The sequence below is a fragment of the Vicugna pacos genome, chromosome 3 (assembly GCF_048564905.1).
Source record: "Vicugna pacos chromosome 3, VicPac4, whole genome shotgun sequence".
Taxonomy (NCBI): Eukaryota; Metazoa; Chordata; class Mammalia; order Artiodactyla; family Camelidae; genus Vicugna; species Vicugna pacos.
Window position 1 is genome coordinate 91,770,771 of NC_132989.1, and position 16,752 is coordinate 91,787,522.

General features: G+C 38.5%; 1 protein-coding gene across 1 annotated transcript in view; it reads left to right on the forward strand.

Annotated features, from left to right (window-relative positions):
• The first annotated feature begins 12,856 nt into the window (after positions 1 to 12,856).
• PLCXD3 (phosphatidylinositol specific phospholipase C X domain containing 3) overlaps positions 12,857 to 16,752 on the forward strand; it is a 149,490-nt gene continuing 145,594 nt past the window's right edge. The window contains exon 1 of the mRNA XM_006207689.4: positions 12,857 to 13,015. Within this exon, the coding sequence (XP_006207751.1) occupies positions 12,913 to 13,015 (103 nt within the window). The 5' untranslated portion in view covers positions 12,857 to 12,912. The remainder of the gene's footprint in view (positions 13,016 to 16,752) is intronic.

Here is a 16,752-nt window from a genome sequence, read left to right on the forward strand (position 1 = left end):
ACTGGCATCAGCAGATGGTGCAGATCCTGACTTTTTTCCACATCCTCAGAATGGCCACATTTTCAGAATCAGTCTCATTCCCCTCAGATGACTCACATAAGCTGGGCAATGGACCTCTGCAGAGGTTCAAATCTCTACTCATTAGAGCCACTGCTCCAAGCATCTGGGTTCTCTGATAACCTCAAATTATTTTCTTTGTCTCTCGAACCCTAGAGATGACAGCAGCTTCTTGCAATAATTACTATAGTGTTCATTTTTAGATTTTTCAGTTCTCCAACATCTGTTTAAATCACTTCCTTACATTAAAATCTCTTGGTTGAAATACTTAATATACTTTTGGTTCCCTGATACATTTGACTATGATCAGTTTTTCAAACCTCCTAACAAATGGATACAAAATTAAAGAGTGATAATAACTTTAGAAGAAATGAATAGGAGGAGCTGCGATTCCCTCTTCCTGAAATGATCTCAAGCCTGTCTGTTGCTTGTTGCTTTGCAGGAAACATTATGGTATGGAAAGAAAAGCCTGTCTTCCTAACAAAACATTTCACACGATGATAAGTTCAAAATTTTCTTCTTAATTTGAAGCAACCAAAATCCAAAAGACATTCACACTTCTTTCGTTTTTGTTTTTGTTTTGTTGAAACAGATACATCATTTAAAGGAACACAATGCAGGATTACTAGAAAATCTTAATCCATATTAAAGCTAAAACTGTGCACTCACACACATACACACACACAAAAACCGGTTTAGTTTGGCCAAATTTAATTCAATACTTATGTAACTTTTAATACCTGTTGTTTAATAGTCCATCTGAGTGATGATCTTAATAAAATGTCATAGGCACATTTGTGTGTGTGCACATACATGAAAGAGAGAGATAAATTTACAAGTTATATAGTCTTACAGCCTTCAAATAAGCTGCCAAAGGAAACAATTCATTTGAATTTCTAGATGTGTGCCACAGTGAAACCACAATCACAATGTATGACCTTATTTATTACATGTTTGAGCATCATTTAGATTACACTCTTGCCAAAGATAAATGCTTTCGACATAAATTGGTAATGTTCAATCACAGAAATGTGATCTTAATCCTGTTAAAATCTGCTTTTTCTACTGTGACATTAATTAGCAACCCAGAGCCCCTTCTAAACCTCCACATCCAGTCTTTGAAGAGGTTATTCATCAGATAGGAATGATGTTTGTCTAGGAGTGCACTTCTCTTAATGGACTTAATATCATTATTTTTAAAATGTCCAGATCCTAACTGTGCTGCCCTTTCCCCCCACCCCCTGCTCAACTTCAATGGCTCGTATAGCTCTTTAAGGTCACTGAGATACTGGGAGGAGGTGATGTGATATAAATCTACCAGAAGTCACAACAATCAAGCACATATACAGTAAAAAGACAACACCTTAGTAGCTTACAGTGAAAAAGGATATGAAAAGGAATTTATGTATATTCATGTATGACTGAAGCATTGTGCTGTACACCAGGAATTGACACAATATTGTAAACTGACTATACTTCAATTTAAAAAAAGTAATAAAAAATTCCTTGGGAAAAAATAAAGACAATACCTTAGGGATTGGGTAGGAGGAGTTGGGGGCATACAGCAAGTCACACTGAAGGTTACCATATGTCTAAAGGTGGGTTGCATGAACAATGGAATTCAAAGGGAAAAATAATTCCCATAAGGAAAAACGGAAGTGGTGTGTGTGTATGTGTGTGTGTGTGTGTGTGAAGAGTAGAAGGTGGATGATATTCTTACTTTCCAATCTGAAGTCTAGTGCTAGTAGTAAGAAACCTAAGGACTGCGACAAAGGTTCAGGTGTGTAGATTCTTTCCCACTGGCTGTTTCCTGAGTCATGCCCATCCTTTGGCTGTACGCTTAAAGTATGGACCTCAGGGTTAACACAGAGCTTTCCCTACCCTAAGAGAGTCTTGTTTACTGAGAATTTAATGGGCTCTTATGACAAAATTAGCTATGCCATTGTCTAATATGTTGAGCCACCATAGAAATGATTTAACAGTTGAATTATTGTACAATATAAGAGATTCATAATGTATGTTAGTTAGAAAAGAAAGGAGAGGTTCTATGGAAAAAAATATTAATTTTAATTTGAAAATATTGAAGTAAGGGCAAGGACTATCCTTGGAGTTTAAGTTCTAGAGGAATAATATCAAACTTAAAAACATCTGGATTAAAATGAGGAACAAAGGAAGAATCAAATGACAGAAGAATAAAACTCACTTATAAAACCAGAAGATAACACAATATGATAAACTAATTATATTTAAAAATGAAACAAAACAAAACTATGGACGATGTTCTAACTGGCAACCCTGGTACTAGGCCTAGACTCCTATATGCTCTTCCCCTTAATGTCCCAGGAGAGTGAGCATGGAAAAAGCAAAGTTATTGGAATAACACATGCTAAGGGGTATATTAAGGTTATGGTTGTGGAGAGGAGATTCAAAGATGCTTAGTACATCAGCAAAAGAAAGGTGTGGGATCTGGATACAATGAGCCAAGTGACAAATCAATTTGAATGGATATATATTTAATAATCAGAAATTTGCATTTCTCTGATGACTTAACTCAAAGTTCAAGCCTAAGTGGGAGCCTTGTGCACTTATGGGTTAATGCATCTTAATCCTCATGTGAAGATATAACAAAATCATATACATAATATGTTGCTTATCCCAGGGTCTACAGATGTATTGAGGATGGAGCAACTGTACCTAAGTTTATTAGTGTGCCCTCCCTCTTCCTTGGAAGTGATTTTCAGATAATATATGGTAGGGAGTCTGAATCACTGAGTGAAACATGGCTGATTAATTTCTCTATTAATTATTATGTCAGATAAAGTTATATTTTCCAACACTATTTTAAAACTATATAAAAATTTTTAAGTGCTAATTTCCACCCTCTTGTGGTCTGGCATATGCCCCTGGGAATTAAACAAAGATTGACTACTTGGGTATAATTTCTGTGGAAACGATATATACTGCCAACATATCTAAATTAAAAAACAAGCTTCCTGATCCAGGCAAAACATCTGAATAATTGAATGAATCACCCCATTTTCATCTGGGTGTTGTGTTAGAGGGTTGCTGTAGGCACAACTACACAACAGAAAGTGAAGTGGGAAGGAACAACCTAATTAGTGTTGTCAAATAAACAAGTCTAGAGATGCCAAATTTGGTATTTTGATCCAAATTAATCAGTCAAATTTTCTACAGTAACTGTGTTAACTGAATAATTCCCAAATTCCATCTAACTTTTGTTTTTGCTTTTCTTCTTGTCTTTCCCTGCTTTCAACCTATGATGGTTTCTGCTCTTCTCCTTCTTGGTTCATTGTTTGCAGTACAGATTATACAGACGTGTCTCTAGGCTAATCTTAAAATGGCTAATACTTATCAGTGACAGATACGTAAAATTATCCTTTGTTTGTCCAACACCATTGCATCATATTACTAATTAGCTGACCTGCCAATATTTGCTTCATATGAAATCTGTTTGCATAATTTCTAAATTGCTTATAATGTATTTCAATTGCTCCTATAACCATTAACTTCAGCAAATGTCCTACCATCAAATCACACCACTAAATACATTGCAGGTGGAAATGTGCTTATTTAACATTGCCTATCATTTCCAACAGCTATTTTGTATAGTTTATTTTAAAATCGTTTTTTTAATGAGGTGAAGGCCTCCCAATCCCCTTTAGAGTCATTGTAATGAGCTACAGTCATTTCAAACCCATTCTTTTCAAATGCTGTATTTTCCAAACCCTGTGTCTCTTAGGTATAAGTAGGGAGCTGCATTTCAGCTTTTTTAATATTTGTGAAGAAAATAAGAGTAGTGTGAAAAATTATAATGTATTTTTTAATCTCACTAATCAAATTTAATAATTAGGAATAATGAGTAATATATTGCAGAAGATTATACAAACAGTTGTCATGTACGAAGAACTTAGGTTTTATAATACACAAAGTATATGATAATGCTGGGTTATAATTTCTTTGCTATAAATTATTTTAAATGCAAAATAACTTAACTGTTATTAGCCAGTGAATACTGAGACATTCTTCCTCTGTTTCTTAATAGTCTGTAGGTGGCCACATTAATTAGCCATAACTTTAAATATTTTCATTTTTGACTTTCTACACAATCAAGATTAGTCTTATGACCCTTTGTATCTGCAGACGAGCATGATTTACTTTGAGAAGTGTGCCATTTTTCAGTGCCCTGACCACATGGGTTTTCTGCCAAACCCATTAATTTTTAGGTTGCATACTTACTAATTTTTCTGTTTTAGGAAGGTGGTTCTGCAATTTCCTCATCCCACAATGATATTTATGTGTGGGTGCCCTCTTGAATTGTATTTTCTTAATTCCTATTCTCTTCCACGTGCTTCACAAACCTGAATCACTAGGCCAGGGAAATAAGGCATCTAGGCATTTTCAGTCTCCTTTTGGAACTTTTTGTCAGTTGCTAGGTGACTTGTAACAGATTTTGGCATTCATCTCTTCTGGGTCCACAATTGTCTTTGCTGGGCCAGGAAAGCAGCTCCTTAGCCATCTTGCACTAATGATAATTTGTTCTTATTTGACATAGTATAAATTTTGTAACATTTCCTGCAGGGTGTTTAAGGACAAGTTTATTTACAAGCTCTTAATATAAACTTTCAAAGATACTGTGACACCATATATGGCCATTTAGCACTCAGTATAAATATTAAATAATTATTTAATAGAATGCATTTTTGTATTTTAGAAATTTGTTATTTTGCTACAGTAACTGTAAAAAATTCTTTATATATATTGGCAGAAATCTCTGAAAATGTATTCTTAGTATTTTTGTCAAATATTATTTTTCAAACTATATTTTATATATAATTATTAATTATATAATTATTTTGCATATAATTATATGCAGTAATTAAGTAAAATTATACTATTGCCTATATGGGGAAGTAACAAAATATTCTGTCTTATTAAATGCGGAACACATTAAGATAATTAAGCAGTCATTTGGGCACTTCATGTATAGTGGACAAAATGAGACCTATGTAATAGGCTTGACTTTTTTTATTAGAAAAGTATGCATTTTCTTCTGCTTTTTAAAAAAAAGACCAACATTTGGATAAAAAAATACACACACTTCAGTCAATTTAAAAGAGAAAGATTTTAGAGTATAAATAATAAATGCAATGATTACAACACATATAGATTCAAGGAAATTAATTTTCAACAGTGTATGCAGATAGTAATTAGACAACCAGAGGGTGTGTTTCCCTTTAATTTAGGATAGTCTATGTTTGTAAAGTTTTAATTTTACTACAATTTCCCTGCAAGTTGTATATAAGGAAATACAACATCCCCACAACATATATATATTATATATATGTATATATATATATACATAATATGTATGTGTGTACTTCCATACATACAACTTGAGTGAAATAGGAGAATTTAAATCATTCCATTTATTTTGTATCTAGGTTACTAATAAGCAAGTTGGGAAAAATATTAGTTAGTTCATTCAATCATTAGTGATTTCTAAAATCTGAATTGACTGGTTGATTGACTATATTATATAATTAATTTAATATATCAAAGTATTATGGATTAAATATTATCATATATGAAATTTACTTTAAAACCATTCACTTTGGAAGAGAAGTGTGAAAAAATAAAAATTCCCGTGAGCTGATAATTGAGTGTGAGTGAAGAGCATGGGAAGTTTTATTAACTGTTCTCTCCACTTTTGCAACAGTGTGAAATTTTTCTTGGTAAAATGTTTTAACAGACACCAAGTCAGAAGATAACTGTGGCTGTAAACTATGAAAAAATTTTTGTTACTTACCACCAGGACAGTGTAGTCACAGCTTTGCAACAGCTGGCCATGATAAACTCACACCCAGAGCAAATTATGAATCTCTTCATGTTCAGCACTAGAGTTGTGGACAGCTACTCCGAGCGAACATAGTTCATGGCTTAGAAGCACGATCCCCTAAATTCATGCATTTGTTAAGACAAATGCAGGATTTGGGCAAAGGTGAGGTCTTAAATGATGCTAGACTGGTGGTCAGAAAAATGCATAAGTACAAAGAGTCACTGTCTCTAATTCTTGTTTTCCAAAGCTGAGCATTGCTTAGAGCTCCCTGAACAGCCAGATAGTTGTCCTGCCTCTTACACTGTGTCCAGATTCCTGACACTATCTTCCACAGCTGATCTGCAGTTCTAGGACTAGGGCTAGACTGAGAGCTCATTATCTGACATTTCTTCTCAGAATCTCTTTCTCTAACGTGTTAGTGGTGTCCCACAGTATTACCCTTGCCTGTCAGACAGCCTTAGATATAGATGAATGCCTTTGGGGTTTGCAAAAAGAGACTGGAAAGAAATGCAAATTGAGTGAGTTATTCTGCAACAGGGATTATCATTGCTTCTGTATACCTTAGGATCTATTATGGGAATGGCAGGAGGATACAAATGGTTTTGCAGGGCATACCTGTGCAAGAACACTCATTAGCTTGCACATGCAGGCATACAATTTGCTTTATTGCATCAGTCTGTTCATGCCATAAAATGTAAGTGAAAATCTTATTGGTGGGGAGTACATGTCAAAGTTGGATATGACACCTATCATTTGCAAAGGTCTACTAAACTAGAACTCTTGGAGCTCCAAATAAATTAGATTGCACTGTGTCCTTTTACTTATTGTCAGGAAAGAGAAAAATAGTCCCTGACATCTAGGGATTCTGGTATTATCAGCCAGGCTCTGGTGTTCACCTGCTGAACATAAGTACATTCATAGAACATCAACATTAGACAAGGTCATTTCGTGACCTTGAGCAATATCAACACAAAAGAACATGAGCCTTCTGTAATCACATCTGAAAATAGACAAAACATTAATATCGTCCATTCCACAAAAAATGATCTGATATGCCTTACTCTAATGAGTGATTCCTGCTTCTTAACTTATTATTAGCTCTAGTCTTAGTCTAGTCTCTTCTCCTTGATAAGATTTATCAAGATACTCATTGAATTACCACACCCATCACTTCCTGACAGCATCCAAATCAAAGCAAAGCCCCACTTTCTTAAATCCTCCCTCAAATCACCTAACATAAGAGCAAGTCCTATAATAAGTTCTTTCTAACACCCTCTTACTGATATGTCCCAGGGTTCCCATAAGGTGTATTCTTCCTTGCTGCAAAAAGTGATAAATTCAATTTGTATAATTTCAGGTGTTCCTGGCAATCATTGACTGGAGGATGAACTATTACTAAAGGGTTATAATGGGGACTTTATAATTGATAAAACAAGTGTGGCTCTTCTCTCCAACAGGGTCATTGGCTATTAGTTTTTAAAATTGTGATTAAAATACACATAACACAAAATTTACCATCTTAACTATTTTTAAGCATATGACTCAATGGCATTAAGTACATTTACATTATTGTGCAACTACTACCACTATCTATCCATCTCCAGAACTTATCACAATCCTAAATGGAACCTCTGCACCCGTCCTCATTCTCCACTCTCCCAGCCCCTGATACCACTGTCCTACTTTCTGTCACTTTGAATTTCATTATTTTAGGTACTTTACATAAGTGGAATCAGAGAATGTTTGTCTTTTTATATCTTAGTTATTTCATTTAGCATAATGTCTTCAGAGTTCATCTATGTTGTAGCAGGTACCAAATTTTTCCTCCTATTTAAGGCTGAATAATATTCCATTGTATGATTATACCACTTTATCCATTTATCTTTCAATGGATATTTGTGTTGTTTCTACCTTTTTGCAATTGTGGATAATGCTACTATGAACACTGGTATAATTATGGTCATAATTTTTAAATTATTTTTAAAATTTTTCATTTATTTATTTTTATTGGGGGAGGTAATTAGATTCATTTGTTTATTTTTAGAGGAGGTACTGGGGATTGAACCCAGGACCTTGTGCATGCTAAGCATGCACTCTACTACTTGAGCTATACCCTCCCCCTTATTATTTTCTTTTTAGCAATGAGAAGTAGAATGTTTCCAGGATTTTTCTGATTCTACATATAGACCTAAAGCAGTCTCCCTCTTTCTTCCCAGGCTACCCTCCACTCCCAGCAATCCTCATGCTCTGAGAAATCAAACATTGTGCTAGTGATGACCCCTGGAAATATAGAATAATATACCATGTTATTTCCAAGTGTGATCATTAACTTTACCAAGATAGCAATAAGGATGGAAAGAATTAGAAGAGACAGTATAAAGAGGTGAAACAATTCTGAAACAATTTTTCTTTCAAAATGTATTTTCAAAACTGAGTTATAAGTCTTTTGCTATGTAGTGAAATACTAAAAAATTGGCATGCTAAAGGAGTGCCTTTGACATTGAAGTGAGAGATAAAGCTAAATCATTTATTTATTCAGCCATTAAGCTATCATTTGCCACTTTCACCTAAACTCAGTGAGTTCAGGGACTTGCTGCTCTATCTTCTCTCTGGGACAGAGCACATAATAGACACTCAATAAATATTTATGAAATAAGTAAGTAAATGAATGATTATAATGAGTCCTTATTATGTCTCTAGGCATTGTAAGAGGCATTATAGGTATCAGATAACATCATCTCAGTCCACATAAAGCCTTAAAGCTAGCTAGGGAATTAGAAACACACTACAAGTTAGCTATAAACAAACTTAAATAAGTGTGCGGAAAAGGGAAAGATTACTTCTACTTTCGGATAGTAATAGAGGCTTCAGAATGAACCAGTTTGAAATGAAAGAATCTTAACTGGTGAAAACACGGAAGTGTAGAGTTAATAGCATGAGCAAAGGCATAGTGGTATGAAGAAGTGTAAGAATAAACTATAGTTTATTGAGCTTCCATTCTGTTCAATGAACTTCAAGTTCTTCACTTCATTTAAGCTTCATAGTGCCTTCCGTTTCCCCACCCCCAGGAGGAAATAATTATTCTTCATGCTTCAGTTAAGGAAATCAAGAAACACATAGTAATTAACTGGGAAAACCTGAATTTGAATCCAGGCCTTCAGATCCCATAGCCTGTGATTCCAGCCACTTGACTGTATTTAGTACTAATTAGCTTATTTGGGGCTGGCATATAAGGTGTGGATGTAGGGGAAAAGAAGAGGGGCACAACTGAAGACTCTGCAGGGCCAAAGTGGTGGACAGAAGTGGAAGTTGTCACTTTTTTTCTGCTTTGAATTTAAGTGTAAAAAGCATTTTTATATGTTTAAAATACAGTAAAGTTCTTTTGATGGAATATCTAGGTAGAGGTTGTAGATAATAATAAAAAAAGCATTGATTAATAGTAGTTTTTACAAAGATTCTTTATTGTCCTTTTGTATGTATTTTCTTTAAGTCTGACTCTACAAATACATATCTCTGAACATCATGTTTTTTTAATGATTTGGCTAATTGTTTTGAACAGAGCTCATCTTTTAACATATTATCCAGCTGAAATAAGAATCCTTTTTTTTAGAACATAAGTCAACATCAATTTAATTGAAAAATATAAAACATATATATCTCTAAAAATTGAGAAATATTATGAGCTAATAAAAGAAAATACATAGTAAAGAGCCATGTATTTTCAAGAGTGGAGGAGGATACGAAGGAAGGAAGGAAATGTTCCAAATGAGTAGCAATGTTTATAAACTGTATCTAGTGTGATTTTGATGGACAGCTGAGGATTACATGAATAAATTTTAATAGAAGGATGAAACCACTTCAACAAATCATTCTCTTTCCCTTTATGCTTAAATTTTTTTATGGTTGGCTATTCTCAACACCACAATTAAAAATCACTAGTATTTTCTCATCTCTGTTGTAATGATAAAAATGTTGATCCATATCTTGAGTTCTCTGGATGGAGTAAAAATACTAAATATTTTCATTGTTTCTCTTGCTATTTCCAGCAGCTAGATGCATGAGAAATAATGGTGAAGGAAATAGAATCATAGAATAATAGAGTCAAAAAGGGAAATCAGTAACAAGTTCTAGTTTAGTTCACCAGTGGATGTGATGGCTAATTTTATGTGTCAACTTTGCAATGCTATGATGCCCAATAGTTTTGTCAAACACTAGCGTAGATGTTGCTGTGAAGGTATTTGTGGATGTGATTGGCATATGTGATTATATGACTTTGAATAAAGCGGATTACTTTCTACAATGTGGGTGGGCCTTGTCCAATCACTTGAAGGTCTTAAGAGCAGAGACTGAGGTTTCCTGAAGAAGAATTCTCTTCCAAGGCTGCAACAAGGAAATCTTACCTGAGTTCCCATCCTCCTGGCCTGCCTTTCAGATTTGCCAGCTCTCACAGTCACATGAGCCAATTCCTTAAAATAGATCTCTTTATATATCTATGTCTATATTTATGTCTATATTTCTGTGTCTCTGGAAAACCCTGACAGTGGGAAAACTAAAGCCTAGAGAAATTATATGATTTTCCTAATGTTGTTTAGTAAGCGGCGACCGAGCTATAATAAAAAGATGGGGGGACTGGGTCATAAAATTGCCTAAAGTACTGAATAGCATTCAGAGAAAGAAATTCTGAACTATCCATTTTCAACATGGTCCTTGCTAGTGGACTGCATGCAGAGAAACGTAAAGTTTCGTGAGAAATCAATACATTAAAAAATCTGAAATTCAAAGCAGATAAAACAGAGGAGAGATTGTTTGCTTTACCAAAAGATAAAGTGTACCATTCTTTACAGAGGCAACTTATCTTAACATTTAAGGTGGTTTCATTTTTCAAAAATGCTATGTAAACTTTCAGGGACACCTAAGTTTAACACAATTGAACAGGGCATGTTTTTAAAGTGTATCTTACTAAAAAAAAAAAACCCAGATTCAGTAATTATTTAATCTTCTTGAAAATGAAGATTAGTAAGGATAGAAATGGCAAAGAGAGGGAAATACACATATGTTGTTATCTCACTAAACACAAATCTCACATTTTGTTTGATGCTTTGCTGATAACAAAGCTCTTTCATATGTACTCTTCCCTGGTAGTTTCACCACAAATCTCTGAGTTACTATTACCATTGTTATGATGGAGATTACCAGCGCTGACAGAGACTAGAGGTCTTGCTTAATAAATGACTCAGAGACAGCAACTGATTCCTGGACCTGAGCTCTACTCATTACCCTGCACTGATGCCCACAGAGCACCAGTATTGGCCAGAAGGATGGTGTTTGTAGGTCTCTTGACCAAGGATCCCACAGTGAGCTAAACTGTCACCCTAATAGAAAGGATGCATAAGTTCTACTGTGCTAACAGGAATATTAAGATTTACCTTGGGGGAAAAAAAATCCCAGTACATCTCTTTCTCATTCTTTAAGATAACCTTACCATGCCTTCTTGCAACTATGAATTGATTCTACAGGAGGATGGAAAATTTGATCACAACGAGAAGGCATTTTCTCTTCTCTCTCCATCTTTCCCACAGTGCTCCCTATTTGGAGTGAATATTCTTTGAGCTCTGCATCCTTGTACAATAAGCAGCCTTTAGTTTAGTTTAGTTTTTTTTTTTAAGTCTTATATGGTTTACTGAAATGCAAAGGTTATTCCCATGTTTTACAGCTTTCTCCCCTACCTTGGTTTTCATTTCCCCAACCTAATAGCGTTTACTTCAGGGAAAGGATTTATATATCACTGGGCAAGGAACAGGCACCTTTATTGCATCTACACTCACTGGGCTGCAAAGACCCCACACATTTTCAGTCCATTGCTTATCATTCCTGCTCAGGCCACCCCTGGACTCATCACATTTGTAAGATTTGATTTCTTTCCTCTTTCTCATCTGAGAGCAGGTGGACCAAGACAGTTCTTCGGAGGCTCGACAAGTGATTTCTCTTGAGGGAGGCACATTTCTAGAGTCTGCCAAGGAATGAAAATCCAGACAATGACATAGATCATTTTGAATGGTGCCAAATAAATTCCACTAAATGCTACTGGCAATGATTACAACATGCCACTAGGAAATATGGTAATTTTCTTCTAGCATCAGGCTTCAGTCTTGTCCTGAGAGCCACAAAAATGACAGAGAGAAGACATAAACAGCCTTCTCCATAGATATAGCATGGATTTCTCATAACAGGGAAATGAAGGGGTTGATGTGCTTCTTTGCCTTGAAATGCCTAAAACAAGATGCCAGGGATTAAGTAGGAACCGCCTAGAACTTACTACTCTTTGCTGACAGCACACTTGTCAACTACTCCAAAAATTAGGCAAAGTGGTGAATAAGGACCACCATTTTGTTATAAGCAGGGCTCTGGGCCCCGACTGAGGAAAGACATAACCTGTTGTAGCTTACAAAAGGAAAAAGCTCTTTGGTAAGAATGGAAAGTCCTGAGAGCCGGTATGAGAGTCTGCTCCCCGGGAGGCGATAGCATCCCAAAGTCTACCAGGATTTTAGGTTCATCCACAAGACTGTTTTTTATACAAAGAAGACCAGTAAGTCACATCAAAGGGCCGAACAAGATCCTGGGCAAAGCAGCTGTGTGAACCAAGTTTAAAAAAAAAAGATAATAGAAAGCTAAGGAACGCTGCAGAAATGGCGAGAAAAGACAGAGACGCAAAGGAGGAATAAGACGGGAGGAGGGAGTCAGAGAGGGAGGGGAGAGAGGAGAAAGCTGAGCGCGGACGTCAGGAACAAAAGCTCCAGCGGAGTCTGGCGGAGGCACTAAGGGAGCATGGGGTGTTTTGAATAATTATTAAAATTAGCATGTGTCTGCGCCATCCTGTGGGTGTGGCGCACAGCGGAGTGTAAACTCTGGCGGGGCTGGAGCAAACATTGGATTAGCGGCAGCAGCTTGCCAGCCTGCCCGAGGAGTGAGGACCAGCGCGCGGCACGCCGACCTGCACGATGGCCTCGTCTCAAGGGAAGAACGAGCTGAAATTCGCCGACTGGATGGAAACTCTGCCGGAGAGCATCCACAGCATTCCCCTCACCAATTTAGCCATCCCAGGTAGGCGCGCAGAGGCTGCCGACGGGGCGCTCGGCGCCCGCTTCACCTGCCCCGCCCTACTTTATCTGCCACTAAGTGGTAACTTGCCTCGATGCCCGCGGTAGGGAAACTCGTCTCCAGGGGTGGGTCTCGGGCCAGGCAAGTGCGTGCCTGGGAGCATCCGGCCTCCTGGCGTTTTTCAAATCTCTGGGGACTGTGGCGCGGGGAGTCAAGATGACTGCTTTTCCAATGGGCTTTTGAAGCAGGTTGTATGAGAAGGCTGGGGCAGGGGAAAGGCTTGGCTCTAGGATGGTCCCTCGCGTCCCTCTCCCACGGTTTTCCCCGAAGACTTGGGGTTGGGGGTGATTTCTGGGGCAGTGGGGTGGTAGTGAGCGGTGAGCGCAAGCTGCTGTCCTAAGGGCTCGGCTCCGGCTCGTGGACCTCTGGACTCCATCCCTGTCACTGAATCAAGCTGATTTGGTGTATTTCTCGGTTAGAATCTGCCAGAGTCATTAATATTCGTCCCTAGTCTCCTTTAAAGAGACAAAGCGCTTCCCGAAGAGTGATGAAAGTTCAGGGACCGGCGGCGGCGTGATCGCTGCCCTTGACCTGGAGCTGAAGGGGAAGAGGGGCGGAGGGCGCTGTTTTCTGATCTGCGTGGCCCTAGAGGGCCTGGCTAGGTGGCCACCGTCTGGACTCTGGTCCAAGGGCTCTTAGCAATGTATAGCGCGCGGGTCAGGAAAGCAAACCCTCGTGGACCATACATTTGTTGCTCGGGATAGAAGCCCGGCAGGGGAACCAGCGTGGGCAGCGGCAGAGGGGTGGAATTAACAGGTAAACCTTAGGGAAAAGATGATTGTGCCAGTGTCCAGGGAGGCTAGAAGGCAGGAAGCCTGGGCAAAGCGAGGAAGAGACTGGAGGGATCCAGGGGCTTCAGCATGGCGCGCACGGCTGGCACTAGAGGAGAAGGCTGGTTTCTGGGGCAGGAGCGCGCAGCAGACCCTAGTTCAGGTGTGCAGGAGGGAGGGTCGTTTCAGGGCAGTGTAATACTACGGTGACAGCTGGGGACACAGCTATACTTCGTTGACTTTCACTTGGGCTGATGCTGCAGATGCCTGACCCCTCCAGGACTCAACTGGAGGGCAAATTACGGATAGGTAGTCCACCCCCTGCCCCAGGTTGAGCCCGGTTATCAAGTTTAACCTTCCGGTCTATCTCTCTAGATCTGCCCCCATCCAGCGCCCCCTCTCAGACACTGGGGGAAATCATAGTTTTTGAAAAAATTTTTTTAAAAAGGAAAAGCCCCCTCCCTGCCAAATCCCAAGAGTCTCTAACCAGCAGCGCTGGAACTGATTAGTAACTCAAATCAATGGCCATGAGTCAAGTGGATGTTTGGCGGTTATGGTAGCCACAGGCTGCACTCTGAGCACCAATCATGGAAGGGAAGGGTTTGTCTTCTCTTGCCCTTCTTCAAGGGGTAGCTTCCCAAGAGCCCAAGTATCTCCAAGGAAAAGGACAACCTAGCTTCTCCACTCTGCATGTACCCAGCTCCCGGGGTAAGCCTAGGGATTGCTCTTTTGAAGGAGATAATAGAAGGTACACAACTTTGTTTGCAAAATTCCACTCTCACTTCTATCCTTTTTTCCTCCTTCTTCTTTTTTTTCTAGACAGTTACTTTCACATGGTCTCACCTGAGCACTTATGCATACATAAAAGGTTCAGGGCAAGGCTTGGATGCCAGCCTTCTGATAGGTAACTCTCCAGAGACAAAGTGAGGTTTAAAACCTAAGTTCACATTGTGAGTTCTGAGGGATGGTGTGACACCATGTCTGAATCTATCTTAACGTTTTTAGCGTGCTTCACTTTTCATAGCCCTAGTATGTACCCCAAATCACATACTCTTTCCCCAAACCTTGTGAAGTAAGTAATGCTGGTATTATTAATTCTGCTTCACAGATGTAAAAATTACACCTCAGTGAAGGCAAATGACCTCCTATCAGTTTAGTGATATGACCCCTAAAGTGGTTAGAAAGGATCTCCCAGGAATTTTGAAGGGAAATGCTTTGGGGTTCGTATCTGGCTGATTCAGCAGCAACAAGCGCTAATCAGGGTGAAAGGACGAGGAAATAGGCATTAGTAGGAACAGGGCAGTCTTACTTTTCTCCCCAAAGTAAAAAACTGAGGTCAGAGACTTTGATATCCTGGTTGTCCTACAGTAGAAATGTAATGATGTTAGTACTGGATGCAGTGGGAATTTCCACTGCTTTCCCAGCCCCTCTTAGTATTACCCTCAAAGTGGATCCCCTGCAAAGCCTTCCATTCTCACCCTTAATACTTATGAGAAAAACACACACACACACACACACATTTCACCAAATCTATACTCCTAAATTCCCCCATGATTCTGTAATGTAGGTTTGGCAGATCCATACATACAAATCCAGGTTTAAAAATGGGTTTGGAACCTTTCTGTATTACTCAACTGTGAGAATTTTTGGAGGAAAAAAAGACATTCAAACTTCAATAGTCAGGGAAGACTAATTGGAGACTATTAAACACTAATGGAATAATTGCCTTAGAATCATGCTAATAGCTTCCTGGCTGCTCATGTTTACTTGGCCAGTTGCTACAGCTTGAATTAAGTAATTATCTCCACCATTTAAAACCACTCCTGATGTACCACACAAGTGTTTCGATTTAAGGGAACTGCTGCTTGGTCATCCTCAAAGCTTCAGGTTTTCTTAGGTGAAGCAGCTGGAGAGTGAAGAGCTGCCTAATTATTAGCCACCCACTTGGGACAGCTGACTTGGATTACCCAGGGCTTGTGAAAAGAACGACTTGCAGATGTGTGATATTCCCCACCAGGTGTGCAGTTCTGACATCTTTAAACATTTCTCAAGTGTCTGCGTCTTGAACACTTTCAGAGCCAACTCTCTCAGTGGCTGTTTTGCATTTAAATGGCCTCATGATTTGGTATTGACTGGCCTAAGTCATTAAGTTAGTAATCGCTATTAGTAGATTTACTTTCATTTTATTTTTCAAAGGAATGGTACTGTCGGAACACACTGACAGTTCCTCAGATTTCAGTCTCACTTATCTTTTCTGCCTATCTCTGATAACACCGAGCTAAGTTTTCATTAATACATGTTTGTTTAACAATATCCTGGCATTTTGGATTATGAATGATGTGACCTCTCATTACAAGCAGGTGAGAGGATAAACAGGGTTGGAAGCAGGGAGACAAATTATCAAATTCAGGTGAGGGTGAGTCCTGATGAATCTCTGGTGAGTCTGCTGAATTTATGGCATCTCTGAAACCAAGTTCTAATGTTATAGTCATGATGCCTCCAGTACCACTGTAAAGAGGTCCACCATGGGAGCAAGCAAGCTGTTGTTTGATCTGAGATGGGGGTTGGTGATCTGGATCCATGCCACAAAGTCATTCTGCCCCAAATCTAAAAGATCAAGAAGAGTTTTTCTTCCATGAGAGGGGGTCTGTAACACATTTTCTGGTATGTGATGAAAGTGGTCACATAATATAGCAAATCGACCACGTAATAATGAAAGATTGGCCAAAATGTTGTGGGACTGGAACCTCAGAAACAGTGCATGTTTCCTTGGTGTCAGAGGAGGTCACTGAGCTGACCATCAGTTGATTGCAAACTGGACTCAGGCAATCAGAGGTTCCTTACCTCCTCCCGTCCTTGGAATGTACCTTCTGCCCATCATTTCCACAGTGGGAGCCATTTTCAAGGACA